This window comes from Mastigoproctus giganteus, chromosome 2 (assembly GCF_048544385.1).
Source record: "Mastigoproctus giganteus isolate SK-2022 chromosome 2, ASM4854438v1, whole genome shotgun sequence".
In the NCBI taxonomy this organism is placed as follows: domain Eukaryota; kingdom Metazoa; phylum Arthropoda; class Arachnida; order Uropygi; family Thelyphonidae; genus Mastigoproctus; species Mastigoproctus giganteus.
Genome location: NC_143576.1, coordinates 201,407,980 through 201,425,354, shown reverse-complemented (window position 1 = coordinate 201,425,354; position 17,375 = coordinate 201,407,980). Strand labels below are relative to the sequence as shown.

The 17,375-nt window shown below is 38.6% G+C and overlaps 1 protein-coding gene across 1 annotated transcript in view; it reads right to left on the bottom strand.

The window, feature by feature from the left end:
* Tango10 (transport and golgi organization 10) overlaps positions 1-17,375 on the bottom strand; it is a 102,695-nt gene that overhangs the window by 54,140 nt on the left and 31,180 nt on the right. Inside the window, exon 3 of the mRNA XM_090390131.1 lies at positions 15,992-16,240. Within this exon, the coding sequence (XP_090246257.1) occupies positions 15,992-16,240 (249 nt within the window). The remainder of the gene's footprint in view (positions 1-15,991; positions 16,241-17,375) is intronic.

The window sequence follows — 17,375 nt, the reverse complement described above, 5'->3', positions numbered from 1 at the left end:
CATAGTTCCGGAAATGCTTGGTTCCCAGAGTTATTTTTGTTTTTGTTTTTTGGTTTTTAGGAGCATTAGCAACTAAGGCCATATTGCTCCGGGATATGCGGTGGTCATTCCCTGACCTTTCCGCATCTTCCGTATTTGGTGGTGACGGACTCGAACCCTGGTCTAATCAAGAAGCGTGTGCTACGCACTGCTGCTCCTTCCCACCTGGCTACGGAGGCGCCCCCGAGTTATTAACCGGAATGTCTTATCTCCCACAGGTGATTTCCTTCATCACAAGGTACTGACAGAATCTGGTGGTTTTCCATTCTGACCATGTACTCAAATCGGGAGCAAAAACCGTACATATGCACTTTATGTACGGTTTGGCAGACGGCAATGCTCTGGAGGCTCATCATTTGTACCACAAAAGGTTTCCAGAACGAAGATGTCCAGACAGGAAAATATTTCAACGTGAACACAAACTGTATCCTTACCATCTGCAACGGATACAGGCCTTGTCACCAACAGATTACCCTGCACGAGTAACGTTCTGCCAGTGGTATTCAGGCAGAAGGTGGACATTTTAAATAATCACTATAAGGTGATGTGAACAGTTAAGTGTCATAGACAGACCTTCAAAACTCAGAAACCAAGCATTTCCGGAACTATGTCTACATATGAGGAACTCATTCCTGAAGTTTTGTCGTGTATTTTTGAGACACCCTGTATATTCGTAATGTAATAATTTTTTTCATATAAATAACAATCAACACAACTGTTCACTATGCACTATGTATTTGTAAATAAAAGATGTGGAAACATGTCACGCAATAGCACATCTTATGGCATGAGCTATCCCCCCTTCCTATATTCATTCTTCCACTAATACTCCTGCCACCATCTATTATGTCGGCTGTGTGCCGGGAAGTAAAAGCACTTGTGCAACTTCATAGAAATCAGTGCGTGGCTGGGCACGCACACAGCTTACAGGGAAGAATGCTTGGCAGTTAATGCAGGTGGGTTTTATAGCTGAACACGATGCAGCTTCATGGTACTTTTCAGCACTTCAAGCACATGCAAGGGCTCTAGGGCAGGCCAACTGCAAGTGTCCACATTTCTGGCACCTGAATCACCATAAGAGATTTGGGACTTATGTCCCAAACAGGACAATTGGTATAGCCTGCTTTGATCTCGTTAGGAGACATCAGTAAAGTGAACATCAGGATGATGTTTCTAGTGGGAACAAGTTTCCATCAGCATGCAGATATTCTTTTAACAGCAATCACTCCGTGGTTTTAATTCAGAGTCAATTTCCTCTTCAGTAACATGAATTCATCGACACCTCTCAATGAATTTAGCGTTCTATGTGGTGTTAAGGTAATCGGCATTCCTCTGATTGATGTTTCTCGAAGTAGTTGCACAAAGTTCCTGTTATTTTTGGGTTTAAATTAAGAGGTCTCTGGAATGGAGCCTTTTAACTGATTTAGGAGAACTACTACACACTAAACCCTTCTGTATAAAAAAGGGTGCAATTTCCAAATTGGTTTTTCTGTGTTGGAATGGATTAGAAATCTTGGGATAGGCACTGACAGTATTTCAGTTTGAGGTCTTCTCTTAACTGCATTAGGATTTTCTGTTTCACTGGTTGTTTTCTCAGATATAGTGACTGTGTTGGGGCTCCTGAGGAAATAAGTTTATCAGGATTCATAATGTTTTTAATTTGGTACAATGCCTGGGCTCCCCAATCACCATGGAACCCAAATGGGACACCCAAAAAGCAATAAATGCGCTGGAATTGGGATGCCAGGGTTACCCAGGCTCCATACCCGCATTGTCGCCAGCCTGAATCCTATCCCTCGGACGATGAGGGTAGGTGCGTGGCAATGACCCGGTTGACCCTCGCAGATGAACCCACTAGCTGATTGATCCTGGCAGGGCCTTCCAGGACCACCCATCTTGTTGAAGCAGGGGTCAAAACGCTGTGTTGAAGCTGGGTCCCCCTCAAACCACCAGGATCACCCTTTCCGAATTTCCGTGGGTCACAGAAAACAGCAAACACACCAGATTCCTATGATGTTAGCTTAGAACCTAAGCTGTGAGCGTTGGATCCCAATGATGCTAATCAGGAGGACCAACATCATCACTGGGAGGTCCCCTCGCCATATACAGGTGTCCATGTAGAGGGGAAAAACCCCATCTGCATGGCTCAGAGAACTTCAAATCAGACTGCACAATTATCCACCAGGATTTTTCATTTTCCACTGCCCTGAGTGTAGTACCACACAGTTTGTACATTACTGTGGGATTACTGCTATTCATATGCAGTACCTTGCATTTGTCAATGTTAATCTTCAACTGCCATTTCTCAGCCCATCTGCCAAATTTTTCTATATATTGTTGCAGCAGCATACTTTCAATACTATAATTAACAATCCTGCCAACCTTTGTATTATCCGCAAACTTAGATATTATGCTTGATATACCTTCATCAATATCATTAATAAATACAGAAAACAAGAATGGCCACAATTTTATTTTATTTTTTATTTACATATATATAAATATATACACTGAGTGGACAGAAATCATGGGATACCTACCTAGTAACAGGTAGGCCCACCTTTCGCCCGGGATAAGGACAATCACATGGCGAGGCACTGAGTCCACTTTTTCATGAAAACGTTCCACAGGTATTTCCATCCATGTTTGCCGCAACGCTGTCCACAATTCCATCGCATTCCTAGGTAGAGGATCCACAGCTCGAACGGACCATTCTACAGCATCCAAAAGCTGCTCCACAGGGTTCATCTCCGGTGAACAGGGAGGCCATTCCATTGTGGTAAATATCTGCAGAATGCAGATGGTCAGCAAAGATGGACACATAACCTGGATCATTCATAGATGAGTCTAGATGTACCAGAGGTCCCAACATATGCCAGTTGAACAAGCCCCAGACCATTACCAACTGTCCACCTGCCTGAAATGGTTCCTTGTTGACATGACAGGTGCATAGCTTCATGCAGTTTCTACCAGATATGCACCCTCCCATCCACTCAAAATAACTGAAAACTGGACTCATCGGACCAGGAGACCCATCTCCAATCATCCAAGGTCCAGTGCCAATGTTCTTTCACCCAGTTGAGGTGTAGAGTCCTGTGTCACGGTGTTAGCAATGGGAATCAGGTGGGTCGGTGGCTCCCATAACCTACTGCAGCTAATCACCACCTGATGGTTTTGGTGGAGACGTTTCTAGCACCTCCCTCTTTGAAGTGGGTAGTGATTTGTGCCACTGTCACTCTCCGGTTGGCTGAAACAATGCGAGACAGACGTCGACAGCTACGTTCATCCACCACCTCTCTCCACCCACAGCGCTGTCCACGAAGAGATGTTATTCCGGAAATGGCATATTCTCGATACACTCTTGATACTGTTGAACGGGGATAGTGCAATTTCTGTACCACCTTTGCAATTGGGTGACCCATGCATCGGTTAGTCACTATCATCCCTCTTTCAGTCTGTCAACTCATGAAATTTATCTATACTGACATTGAATTACTGTCTATGTGAATGCAGTGTACCTACATATCAGCCAAGTGGTGGGTTCATTCACCTGTGAGAGGGGTGACAGCATCGCGTAGCCCAGGAACCAGGTATCCCACGAATTCTGTCCTCTCAGTGTACAAGCACCTGTTCAATGTAGTGGTAACACCTGAAAAAGAGTTCAACTCTGCCAGCTTAACATCGTATTGTTTAGCGAATGCAGCAGTTTGGCCAAATGTAGATCACGTGGTTTGTACGTGCCACCTTAACCAGGCAGCAGCAAAGCGGTGCCCACCCTCAACACAAGGAGGTGGGCTGTATAAACTTAAATTTTTTTTTTTTTTTTTTTTTAAACTCTGTCATTGCATTTTGGCTCTGGCAAGGTTTATGAACTCTGGCTCGGCAATATTGCGCAATTGCCCCAAAAGAGGCAGATCCCGCACCCACCGAAGGCAGTGGTAAATCGGTGGGTGCCAGCAGATTTCTCTAGTTGCCCACACTAGAGAAAAAAGGAAAGAAATAAATAAGTCACCGAAGGCTTCGTGAATTTTAGTATTTATTATTATTATTATTATTATTAGCCATATGGTGCAAGGAAGCCTAAGGCTTATGCTGCAACAGCCAAAAAAAAAAAAAAAAAATTTCTGAATTACCCAAGAGAGAGAGAGAGAGAGAAGTAGAAGGGAATCAAAAAGAAAGAGAAGAATGATGATATCCAGCTGGAGACGCTGTGTGTGCCAAGCCCATACTCACCAGATGTGAGCCCCTGGGGACGTATTACTAAGGATAATCCTGAAAGGCAAGCAGGATGCAAGAAGAAAGCATCCATTCACAATGATGTGTCGAAGGAACTTATGGATGATGTCCATTTTCCGTTGAAAACATAAACGGAAAACTGTTGAAAATAGTTAAGATTGGAGACAGTTTCAATCAAAACTTTTATAATGTCAGGCAATAACTGCAGAACATTTTCCATTAGGGAATTTCTAAAGTGACAATAAGGGCAGTGGAAGACAACGTGCACGGTCTTCACACTGCTGACAAAGGCAAGTGTCATTTTCTAAACCGAACTGAACAAGTTTCGATTTGATGGAACCGTCTCCAGTGACGAGGAAAGACGTGTAGATATTAGGAGAGAACCAAGATGAAGTTTTCCGATCAGAAGCAAACAATACATTATAGATGAACTTGTATGTGATTCTGCCCATGACTGAAGCAGTCCAACGATGTTATTAAGTTCCAACCATATAACGCCTCCTTTCCTACTTAAAATCATTTGAAGAGCTTGCAGTAATACCAGCAAATTCCATTGGCAATATGTGCTAGAGAGTTGATAACAGAATGATCTGAATATAAGATGAAAATCTAACAGCAATGTCCCACCTATTACTTGTAGGGCACATGTAGAAACTGTCCTGCAGACACATAGCATACAAAGCAGCATTGAGCACCAAAGAGAGTACAGTTTAAGTCGACACTTCAGTTTTAACATGCTCAAACCACATAGAAGAACCATAAGCAACAATCGGAAGAAACACTGCTTTGTAGTAGAGCAAGAGAATCTTGCTGCCAAGATTCTAGTCAGATACAAAGATTCTCACTATGGCCGTAGTAAATTTCTTGACCTCAAGAAGACCGTTGATGTGTAGGGTGAAGTCTAGTCGGTTATCTAGAATGACACCAAGATATTTCAAACTATGGACGTAGGGTATTTGTTTGACATCAATCTTAATACTAGGAAGGCAGTTCGGATTAACCTGATGATTAAAGGACGTCATCTTGGTTTTCTTATGACATATTGTAAACTTGTTTTGTTTGGTCCAAGTAATTAGGTCCAGAAGGGACCTAATTACTTGGACAGAAACAATAAGAACCAAGTCATCTGCATAGGCAATTGGGTGGGTGAACTCAAATTTCCTGATAAGCCATCTATTTAAAACAATGTTCCAAAACAGAGGTGCCAGGACAGATCCTTGAGGGCATCCATGCAAGAGAGAGATCTACTAATTGTCTGAATTTTAGATGATACTTGGATACATCTGTCTCTGAAGTAATTCCGATGCCCTGGTAAAGCTACAATGAACACTTAACAGCACGCAGAGCTTCGAATATGCTTTCCCACCACATGGAATCGAACGCACCTTCAAAATCAATAAAGATAGCTAAATGGTAATTAGAATCTAAGTTCTTAACATGTTTCTTTAGTTTTAATAAAGCATCCTCACATTTTCCCTTGATAAACTCAAATTGGCAAGTCAAAAATGATTCCTGATTATGAAATAAATCTATAATCTATAAAATTACATAAATCTATGTAATTTTATGGTAAAGCATTCGCTCAAATAGCTTACCAAAGTTGGGAAGAAGGCATATAGGACAGAAAGATTCTGGATGTGCAGCTGGCTCTGCCCTGCTTTTTGATGAGGTCCACCAGGGCAGTCTTCCACAAACACGGTAAGACACCATTTAGCAGACATTTGTTAAACACATTTAACAGAACATTAGGGAACAGTTCACCAAACTTCTTTATAACAATATTTTTGATTAAATCCGGTCCAGGACACTTAGATAAGCTGAATTTTTTTAGTGCTGCTTGCAACTCAGGTAATGTAAAAAGGTCTGTTTCCAGGCTCGTAGAATATTCAGAATTAATTTTGCGAACAGATGATTGAAAGTGGTTATCAGAGGAACAGTCATCGACAGTAAACAGCCTCAGAGGAATAGTCATTGATAGGAAACAAGCCATCAAGAATACCATTAACAGCGTCAGTCAAATTCAAAGTTTCCGAGTTATCACATAGCATTAGCATTAGTAGAGGCATTTGATGCAAGAAAGCAAATATTACAGAGTTGTAGATCTCGTTTGTAACCAGTTAATTTCTGTAGAGATTTTATATAGAAGGCCCCACAGGCCAGAATTTCCATCCAGTTGTGCCAACAAAAGCTTGCCACGTTGGAATTTTTTGACTATTGATTTCTTTATTATACCCTGTTTCAGTGCATGATAATCCCTCTTTAGACTGGTAACTATGATCTCCAGCCAGGAGCAATGCCAATGAAACAGCCTTCCGGCACAATGTACTCTTTTCAGTTCAGAGAGGTGAGGGTTTCACGAAGGTACAGAAAATGCCTAAATTTTCTTTCTTTCTTCTAGTTGATGTAGCACAGAGAAGGGCTGCCTGTATGTAGAAAACATACTCGTTTGGATTAAGAGATGCAAGCGTGTCCTCGTTGATGACTAATCGTAAAGAAGCATGGAAGAGTGGCCATTTTATAAATTTGATAGAGTATCCACAAAGATCCTGTGGTGGTGGGTGAACAACATTTTGGTTTTTTGAAATGGTAAAGGAGATCGCTCTCTAATCACTAAATATATGATCTTCACAAACCGTCCAATTATGTATATATTAAGCAATTCCTGATGGCAATAAACACAAGTTAATATTCAATTCACCCAAAACAGAGAAGAAAGTGCTTGGCTGATGTGATTTGTTTAATGTATATAATGAGAGAAGATTAAATCCACCACAAGCCATCCACACGGGTTCGTCGTATTGCCGTTCCAAAGGGAGGATCTTGCGTTGGCATCTGTTATGATAATTAGTGCAGAGGACAACATCCATATAATTCAGAGCCAGTTGAATGTCATCAGGAGGACAAGACAAGTAAATGGTATAAAAAGTATGTCTGACAGAGGACACACATACACAAGCAGCATTCTGTGAACAGAGGGAATTTATAACTGTGATATCAAGATTTGGGTTGAAAATGATGATTTGCTGTTTTCGGAGAGTCCACCAGGGAGGAGATTACCCTTAATGTCGTAGGAAAACCCATAATTTTGGAACGCTGACCCTTAACAATGCCATACAAAATAAGGTTACTATAAATACACAATATCATAAGAATTTTCAGAAACAAATAATCTTATCTCATCAGCTACTGATCGAGATTTCTGAGTGTTCAATTGTAGAATTGAAATATCATTATATGAAATTGCATCACCAGAAACAGCTGTCCTTATGGAGTCAGAAGGACTACCCATCCAGCGTCATTGATGTTGCTATGTCTAGAGCTATTTGGTACTCGGGACAGGAGGCATCCCATACAGAATGGTTTGAGCCTTTATTCCTTCTTTTCCAGTTGATGCACTGCGGAGCATTGCTTTTACTTGGACAATCAGCAAATATGTGACCACCGAGGGCACAATGGCAGCAAGATACTGTTTTGTGATAACAGTACTGTGATGTGTACCCATACCCTAAGCAACAAAAGCACTTATTTACAATTGTGAACTTTAGAAACCTATGCGAAGAATATCCTAAATAAATTCTATCGTGGTCAAATAAGTTTTTCATCAATTTAACCGGGAACACAATTAGTATTGTTGCTTCTTGACTTAGTGCTAAACCGCAAGTTGGTAGCATCCTTGACCTCATCAAGTGTATACCCATAGTCTTTGAAATTCTTGTAGAATAGATTGTCAACAATATCATCTTTAGTGAGTTCTTTAGGGACATCATATATTAGTATTGTCGGATTATTTGGCGTTCTACTGAGATACCCTGTTTAGTTAATACCGCAGAGAAAAGCAACTTATCAAAGTCTTTTTTAGAGGTTGTTTTCACCACAACACCCTTGTTTCTGATTGTACGTAACAATTTCACTTTGATAGACTTAAAGTCCTGTTTCCAGGTCTGCACAACAGCCTTTTTAACCACAGCACTTGTTTCCACTGTACTGTCAGTGGCTGCTCTTAAAATAAGGACGTGTTGACGAAGAATAGGTTGTGGATTGGTATTTTTCTCGAAAACCTGCCTTGAACTTTCAAAACTATCAGTTATCTCAGGATGCACGGATCCTCTAACAGAGGCATAAACAATTTCTGGATCTTGGTTACCCCTAACAGCATGCGCATAAGAAAGCCTCGCAGATTTGGAGATGTGATCCGAAAGAATACAGATGTAATGATCAGAAGCCTTGATTCTCTTGTGTAGCTCATCTGATTTAACAGTAAGCTTCTCGTTTTCAATGAGATTGTTTGTTTCCATCTAAGACCACTTCTCTAGCACAAAACCCATTGTAGCCTTTGTTACCTTGCTGGAATCTTGAATGAGATACGTGATTAATTCTCATTTCAGATGAGAGGCAATTTGGTAAACAGAAGAGAAATCTGAAAGATCTTCTGCAGGGATCTTCCATGTAGAAGATTCAATGTGATGGAGAGTTTAACTGCAGGGATCTTTCCCAATTAAACTATTGCAGTCCTTTGATAAAGAGCAACAGGAGGCTGCCTGACCTTGTACCTTGCCCACTGGTTGCTTTCTTTTTCTATCCAGTGTAACAACCTTTTGTAGAGGTTTCAAGTATAGAAGTAACAACATCAGAATAACTTCGATAGAGAATCCCCTGTTTTCTTGTGCTGAAATTCATCAAATCCTTTTCAATATTCCATTTAACCTTGGTCATATCAAGAACGTCATTCTTTTTCCTCATCATGCCCTAGAAGCCTATTGTCCGTCCAGTAAGCTTTTCTTCAAGTTTGATCCTAGTACTGTGTCTCGTTCGAATGAAGGACTCAGGTAGGGTGACCAACCGTCCCAAATTTTGCAGGACATCCTAATTTTGGCTCTATAGAGGTGCCCTGAAAGAACCCTAGTCGGGACTAGTCGCCATTTGTCCTCATTTATCACATAACATAAAATAAATAATATAATAATAGATTGTACTAAAAATTCATTAACTAGCATAACGTAAATGCGTATAGAAAGTTTAAATAAAATAAATCTCCATTTACATCTTCGATGTTTATTTGCCTTAGATTCCCCGACACAAACAAAATCCAAGCTTCTAATTGGTACGCGTGTACGTGCTGCCACATTACAATATAGGTGAAACATGTTTGTTGACTTGTATAGATAACGCGGGATCCAGGGTATTTTGTAATCTGATGTACCAATGAAAAAATTTCCGATTTTTTAAGGTCGATATCCCAAAATTGATTGATCAAGAGTTGGTAACCCTAGTCTCAGGAGTATTTCTTCTAGAAGCAGCAGTAGGACTGTCTTTTTCTAAGTCGTCTTCTAACGCTTTTAGGGAGACAACCTCAGACTAATCAGTGCAACTCCCATCAATAAAATCTGGGAGTAAGGGCAAGTGATTCTTGATAGGAGTTTGAACTTTACTGTCTCCGAATTTTTTCCTTTCCTTTTTATGGGTTAGGTGATCAAATTCATCAGGTTTAGGGTTTCCCCTTCCCAATATCCAAAGAGCTAGAACTATTAATCTTAGCTTGCTTACATTGCATATCCAATTCAGTATTCACTGTGAGATGTAATGGGAGCTCCCCTGATCGGATAGGGGATTTCTTATGATCCTGCCCTCAATTCTCTCCTTATCATTTCCAACCACATTCATTTTCTGTGAAATGGTGGAGAGAAGTCAGCTTTAAAGTTAAGTCAAATAGTAGATTATATGGTCTTGAAAACTGAATAGCAACAAGTTAATTAAAAACACAATATCCTGATGGGAATCCCAAATTGTCTTAAATCTTATAAATCCCGTATAATATACGGGATTTATAAGATTTAAGACACTTTGGGATTCATTCAGGACCCAAATATACCTGTGGTGCTGATGAGGATTGGGCACATGGTCTTTATGATTGCCCCAATTTTCATCCCCACAGAAGTACAGCCACTCCCCGGCTTACATAATATTCGACTTTACCTAAGTTTTTGCCAGCTGGTGCAAATTTAAAAAAATCATGGAAACGTATTTCACATCCCATAGGAATAAATGGAGGCATCGTGAAAGTATCATAATGTGAACCCAATAACATTGGTTTTTTTTTTGGTAATTCGTTCCAAGACCTGGAAGTTGAAATATTCGTTATATAACTCAGCTATTTATCTCTCTAAAAGGTTTTATAATGGTTGTTGTTATTTGGTTTTTAGGAGCATTAGCAACTAAGGCCATATTGCTCCAGAGATAAGCAGTGGTCATTCCCTGACCTTTCCACATCCTCCGTATTTGGTGGTCACGGGCTCGAATCCCGGTCTAATCAAGAAGCGTGTGCTACGCACTGCTGCTCCTGCCCACCTGGCTATGGAAATTGTACTACACTTTCATTGTTATCATATGTTCCATTATAAGAATCAATTTTGAATGCCTTTGTGATATTTTCTAAAACACACTTCTGCAGGTCACTACCATAAAACAAAAACAATTTGCACTTTCCGGTTTATTGGGCTTTTCTGTTAGCACAATCTATTATAAATGGAGAGTAAACGCAATCTTACTGCATTTGCAATAATACGGATAACTGGAACTGTATGGGTTTTTACATTACGGTATTATGGTGAAATGAGTTCCCCTTCACTGAAATCTTCACTCATATAAAAAACAAAAATTAAATTTTCAGAATCTTCTCTTCATTCCTATTTACTTATTACAATGGTGAAGGGAAAGGGACCAACGGAAAGTGCAAGTGCTGGCAGTGCTAGGAAATGAAACAAAATTGATTTAGAAATAGATGATTAAGAAGTACAAAGCAGGGCAAAGTTTGTCATCTATTGCACAGAATTAGGTCTCATTGCTTCAACAGTCAATACTGTTTTAAGGCACAGTGCACATATAAAAGAACATGTTAAAGGATCAACTCATTTAAGATCAACAGTGATCACAAAACAACATTCAGGTGCTATATCGAAGATGGAAATGCTATTAATAATATGGATGGAAAATCAGATTTGGAAGCAAGTGCCCCTAAGTCCAATGGACATTCAAGCAAAAGCAAGACGTGTTTATGAAGATATTAAGGATAAGTACGCAAACCGCAAGCCAAGTTCATGGAAAGCAATGGGTGGTTTAATAGATTCAAGCATCGTGCTGGTTTCCAAAACATTAAAGTATGTGCTGAAATCGCCAGTGCCGATTATGCAGCTGCAGAGAAATTTTGTGATATGTTGGAAAAAACCCCTTCTAAATCTTCAGAGCCCTCATTTTGCGCAATGCAGTGCTTATCAGCTGGAGAGTTAGTTCTGGAAATGATGCTCGAAAGGTAAAATTTGCTGACATCATGCCTGTCTCCTCTCCTTTTTTAATTTTATAATTTTGAAATTTTTGTAATTTTTCCTGTGCAAGAGATAAAAAAAAAAAAAAAAAATATTGAATAAATAATTCTATTTACATGTTCGTCAAGCATTTCTTTTTTGCTTCAATCAAATTTGTGAGTGCTGCATAAGCATTTAGGGAAATTTTGCCTTATGTAGACTTCCGCAAAACGCAACCCTTACAAACGTCAGGGAGTGGCTGTATATTAATCACAAAAACTGGGCCTTTAATACATGGAGATGAACACACACCTCTTCATTAGCGAGGAAACTGAATACATGGCTTTATCAGATTTTGTGAAAAAAATTTTTGAGACTAGAAGAGGTAATCACACTATGACTACTCAAATTGCGTTAATCCCCCTAACATAAAAATATAAAAATATAAAAAACATAAAAATGTGCTATGCAATAACCATGTGAATTGCTTTCGATTAGTTAAAAAAACTATAGGTGTCTATTAGGGAATTCTGTCTCATCCGACAAGTTGATGGAATGGAATAAGGAAAGAACAACGATGTGAGAGAAAGTTATTGTTAATGTAAATGTCAAATACTCATATTTTACCCAATAAATACAGTAAACCCCCGCTATTCGCAGTATCTGTATTCGTGGTTTCGCGTATTCGCGGTCGCTGATTTAATATAAAATGAAACCTAAAAAAGTTGAATTTTAAATCGCAGTGAACATTTTCCGCCAAAAAAAAAAACATGGGCGTGGCTAAAATTATCTTTCCCGGTCAAAACAGTGCTCAGTGGGTGGGGGGAGGGGGTGACAAAATCGCGAGCGTGGATGTTTCTCGCTAATCCTTGTTCAGTATGTGCTATGCACTTGTCATTGAATAATTTGTGGTTTGCTTTTAATTTATATGCTTATAAATTGAATAAATTTATCAATTTATATATCAATTTATAAATTGATATGCTTACAAAAGCGAAAAATATACCATTTTGCAGTGTGTTAGTGAAAACAGACTTTTTCGAGTGTGTTAACGGAAGAAAGTGATGTTATTGTGGACAAATTCTTTTCTAACCCCTACAAAAATATCGCTACAAATAACAAGGGAATTGTGAAAAGATCAAAGGTGATGACATTAGCGAATAAAATTCAGTTATTAGACAAAATTTCTAATGGTAAAAGTGTCTCCTCAGTGGCAAAACATTATAAAATCAATGAGTCAACGGTACGATCAATCAAGAAATCGGAAGAAAAATCCACCGTAGTGTCCATGAAAACGCGCTAATTGCTTAAAAAAATTGCTCTGTAACTCGTGATGTTAAATTAGAAAAAATGGAAAAGGCTTTAAATCTGTGGATAGAAGACCAAACTTAAAATAAATTCCATTAAGTTCACTCATCATTCGTGAAAAGGCAAAACTCCTTTATCAACACTTTAGCGAAACTGGGATAGCACTGGCGGGATAAGTTTTTTAGCTAGCAAAGGCGCTGGCTTGAAATTTCTAATAAATATTACATTTAATATTAAATTGTTTCTTATTTTCATTTCGATGCCATATGCTTGCATTTCACTATGTGCTGTCTATGTACATAGTCATATTATGAAGGTACATATAATACATACATAGACAAAATTTTAGACTAGTTTTTCTTATATATTTCATACTTTGGAACGGTATTCGTGGCATTTCTCAGGAACGTAAGCCCCGCAAATAGCGGGGGTTTACTGTATATGTTATAAGAAGGGGGAGAAAAAATTATGTCCTGACTAAGCATGACAGGTGTATAAATGTTGCATAAATGTTGTAGTAGTGGCATGTGATGCAAGGAAGTAAGTGTATGAGCTTATGCAGCATCAGCAAAAAAAAAAAAAAAATTTACAAAACAATTCTCTCTAAGTGTTTGTCCAGTTCCTCCTTAAAATTTATTTAACCTATCAACTTCCACAACGACAGATGGAAGTTTGTTCCAGCAATTAATCACCCACTGGCTAAAAGCAAATTTCGGCACATCTATTCTACATTGTGTGTGCATGTTGTTCTGATAGTCCCAACTTGATTACTGTAGTGGGACAACCAACTAGGAAACATCCTGCTTGCTTGCTAATGCCATGCTCTCTCTCTTGGTGGCATGCAACAACAGCATGGGATTTAACTAAATGGATTATAACCGCAGCAATCTCTTCCCTTTACATATACATTCTAACCCTATGATTTTGATCCCCCCCCTACCCAGGCCATCTCTGGCCACCTACAATTTTCCCAAATTTTTTGCTTGGTGGGCCCTACCACCTTAAATCTTTCCCTGTTCTCAACAGTTTCCCTGTGGAAGAGAGGATTCACCACAGGTATTGCCCCTCTGTTTCCCTTAATTTCCAATTTCTTGGTGGACCGTTCCTCTCATTCGCCCATTTTAACTTCACCTTTTATCCACACTTAAACTATTACCTCCATACTCCTCTTCCAGATGGTTTTTTTTTTTTTTTTTTAAGGGAGCCCCTCCCTAGCAAGCTCAAACAATGCTCATGGTTCACCCTAGCCAGAGACCTTTCACACCCTACTGCTCAGTCCACTTCCCCATGGTGCTGGATGAAAACTTGGAGACTGGTGTCCCACAGGCCCCTAGGCCAAGCGGCCAAAACAATAGACCAATACTATGTGACACAAACTACATAATAATAGACACCATCTGGCCTTTACAGATTTTGTACTGCATCACAATGCTTACATTACAGAGTTGGGAGGACTTCTGGAGCTGACTGGCAAGAAACACTATATGTCCTTTCTGTATACATTGTACTCCCCATATTAATATTCTGCATCTCTTATATCTAAGTGACACTATGTCTCTGATATTATACTACAATATCTGCATTTGATGACTTGACCAGCACTTCAAATTCATCAAATTTATTTACTATACTTCTAGCATTGGTGTATATGCAAGTAAACATGCACCTGTCCTTACTCTTAGTTACTCTAACACAGCTCATGTATTTCCTTGTTCCAAAATGACCATGAAATCACAGCAGGCTTTGAAATCCCTAGTACCATGCTTTGGAGGCTGCTAAATGTTCAAATAGAAGCAGTGCAATAATCATTTTCAACTTTGCCTGCAATTACTGTTAATCTATTAGCCTATGTATTATCCCGAGCTAGCAGTTTTTCGACCCATCTAACAATGCGTTAATAGCATCTGCAAATATTCTTGCACCCTGTCTATTTAAGAATACCCCATCCACGTAGAAGCACTCCTGTTAACAAGCAAACATCAGACTGAGAAAAATTCTACCCCATGAGCCTTGCGCAATCTCTCCAGGGCCAAATTGATTGATAAGGCTCTCATCATGTACTACTCCCTACTATATGGGCAGAATTGCACTCACTTTCAAATTTAACCCTAGCTCAATTTTTTCTCAATATTGTCCTGTACTTGTTAAGTAAGTTCTCAAATCTCCTGCTCTTAATGTCATTAAAGCAGTGTAGAACAATATCACCTTTTGTGGCCCTAAAAGATGATATCTGCTCTACAATGTCATCAACTTTTTTCCCTGCACAATATATTTCCTATTTCTCTGACAATAGTCACCAACAACAGCTACCTTCTCGGGCACATTCTACTTTAGGGGTTGCCACTGTGTTGCTTGATATGCAAGTTCCAGCACTGAGGCAGACAACTGATAGCTTGATGTTTCCCCCTTCCCCCCAATTTAAATCCTTTGTGGGCATCCACCCTGTTCTTCAAGCTCCCATAATTGTCCATCAGAATGTTGAGAGTTGATGCCTAATATCCTCACACTCTTTACAACACCCCCCACCCACCCTTGGCTGTATCATGTCCTGTTCCAGACAGGTCCGCAATCATGAAACAATTAGTACATTTTGTAAGGCCGAGATTCAGAGGAGGAGCCCCCCTAAATAATGCTGATCACAGCAATAAGAAAGATAACATCAAGGAAAATTTAAGTTTGAACAGATGCTTATTTACAGATATTCAATATGATAATGAAAGTAAAATTAAGAGTCCACATTGGCTAACCTAGTTAAACATGAATAACAACAAATAAACTTCATGCTTATAATTACAAAAGAAATAATATTTCTTTTGTAATTATAAACTGTTCTGTACTGCTGAAACTGTTCTCTAATCTAAAGATTAGAGAACAGTTTCAGTAGTATCAAAACCTTCTCATTTTATGAGGATCTGAAATAGAAATTATGTTCAGTTTATATCTACATATGATGAGAAGTACTTACTGATCCCATCAATGAACTGGAAGGCCCTCCCTAAGAAACATTTAAGACAAAGCAATGATGACTAATCAAGAGGAGAGCAAAAATAATTAATAAGACTGCTAAATAATCTCAATATAATTTCCAACAAATAAATAAAAACACTCACAAGTTGGTTATGTTTAGTAGCAGACACGACATGACGACACATGTAGTCTACACACAAATGAACCAAGTCTTTCACATTATATTTATCAGCAAGGGTTACTAATGGAAGAACTAAAAAGTGGTTTATGTGAAGTTTTCCAGTATATAAGTACTTCAAAAAATCTGCAAACACAAGCACACAAGAAGGATCTTCTTGAAGAACGATCCTAGTTTCTTGTGATTCACTCCAGTTTGGGTTCATTAGCATTACCTGTGTAAGAAGGGGAAAAAAATAATAAGAAAATTTCTAGAAGGTAATAAGCAGCTTCACAATATAAAAAAACTACAGAAAAAACATTAACAGCTATATCAATCCTCAATTTTACTACAAGTTATTCCTGAAATAATACATATTAATAGAATACATATGATACATATTAGTATTAATGAATAATACCTAATAAAAAGTTTCAAAGTTTCTTACCATCCTACCAATGAAAGTTGGCAGGGTGGTTAATGACAGTAATCAGGGTATGCTACAGCAACATGATCTACAAAAATTTAGGTGGATGGGCTGAGAAGTGAAAAATGACATTTAACACTGACAAATATAAGGTATTGGAGGGTATCAATAATCCCAACCATGTGGTAACACACTCAAGGTAGTGGAAAATTAGATGTTTAAGGCTTTGAATGAATCAAGTAAGCTCAATGCTGATAGACTCCTTCCTCTTGCTCAGGAGCATAAATTCAAATTGATGAACAATAGTTGTGGGATAGATGTGCGTAACAAACTTCCATCTGGTATTGTAGAAGTGTACAGTTTGAATAAATTTAAGGAAAAACAAAACAAGCCATTTGAGAGAAAGGACAGTTGATATGGAAGGTATCCCACCCACCTGCTGATGCTGTATAAGCTTGCTTTTGTGCAACTACTAATACTACTAACTGTCCACCAAAGGATTATCATATACAGGATAAAACCAATTTAGTTTCAGAAATGGAATAAACATTAAATAATCATAAGTATAACTTAAATGTGCAAACTAAATCTTACATGTGAAAAATAGGTGTGTTCTAAGGTACAAACAGGCAAAATCAATAATTATAAGGTGGATAAAGAAACTGTAAAAGTAATTATTAATAGATCTGAATACATAAATAAAATCAATAATTAGTTTTTTTTAATTTCCTTATGGAAAGTCAAAAAACATCTGACATCTAACATCTGACAAAAAATATGCACAACTAATTTATACCAAAAAAAAAATTTAGATTGCAGAACATTATCAAGAAGAAAACACAATTTTAGACTTACAAATAGCAAAGCCTTGTACTTATTTAGAAATGCAAAAATCCAAAAGAAGGCAACCTGATCAGGCCAATAGTAACAATAGATGCAGTTC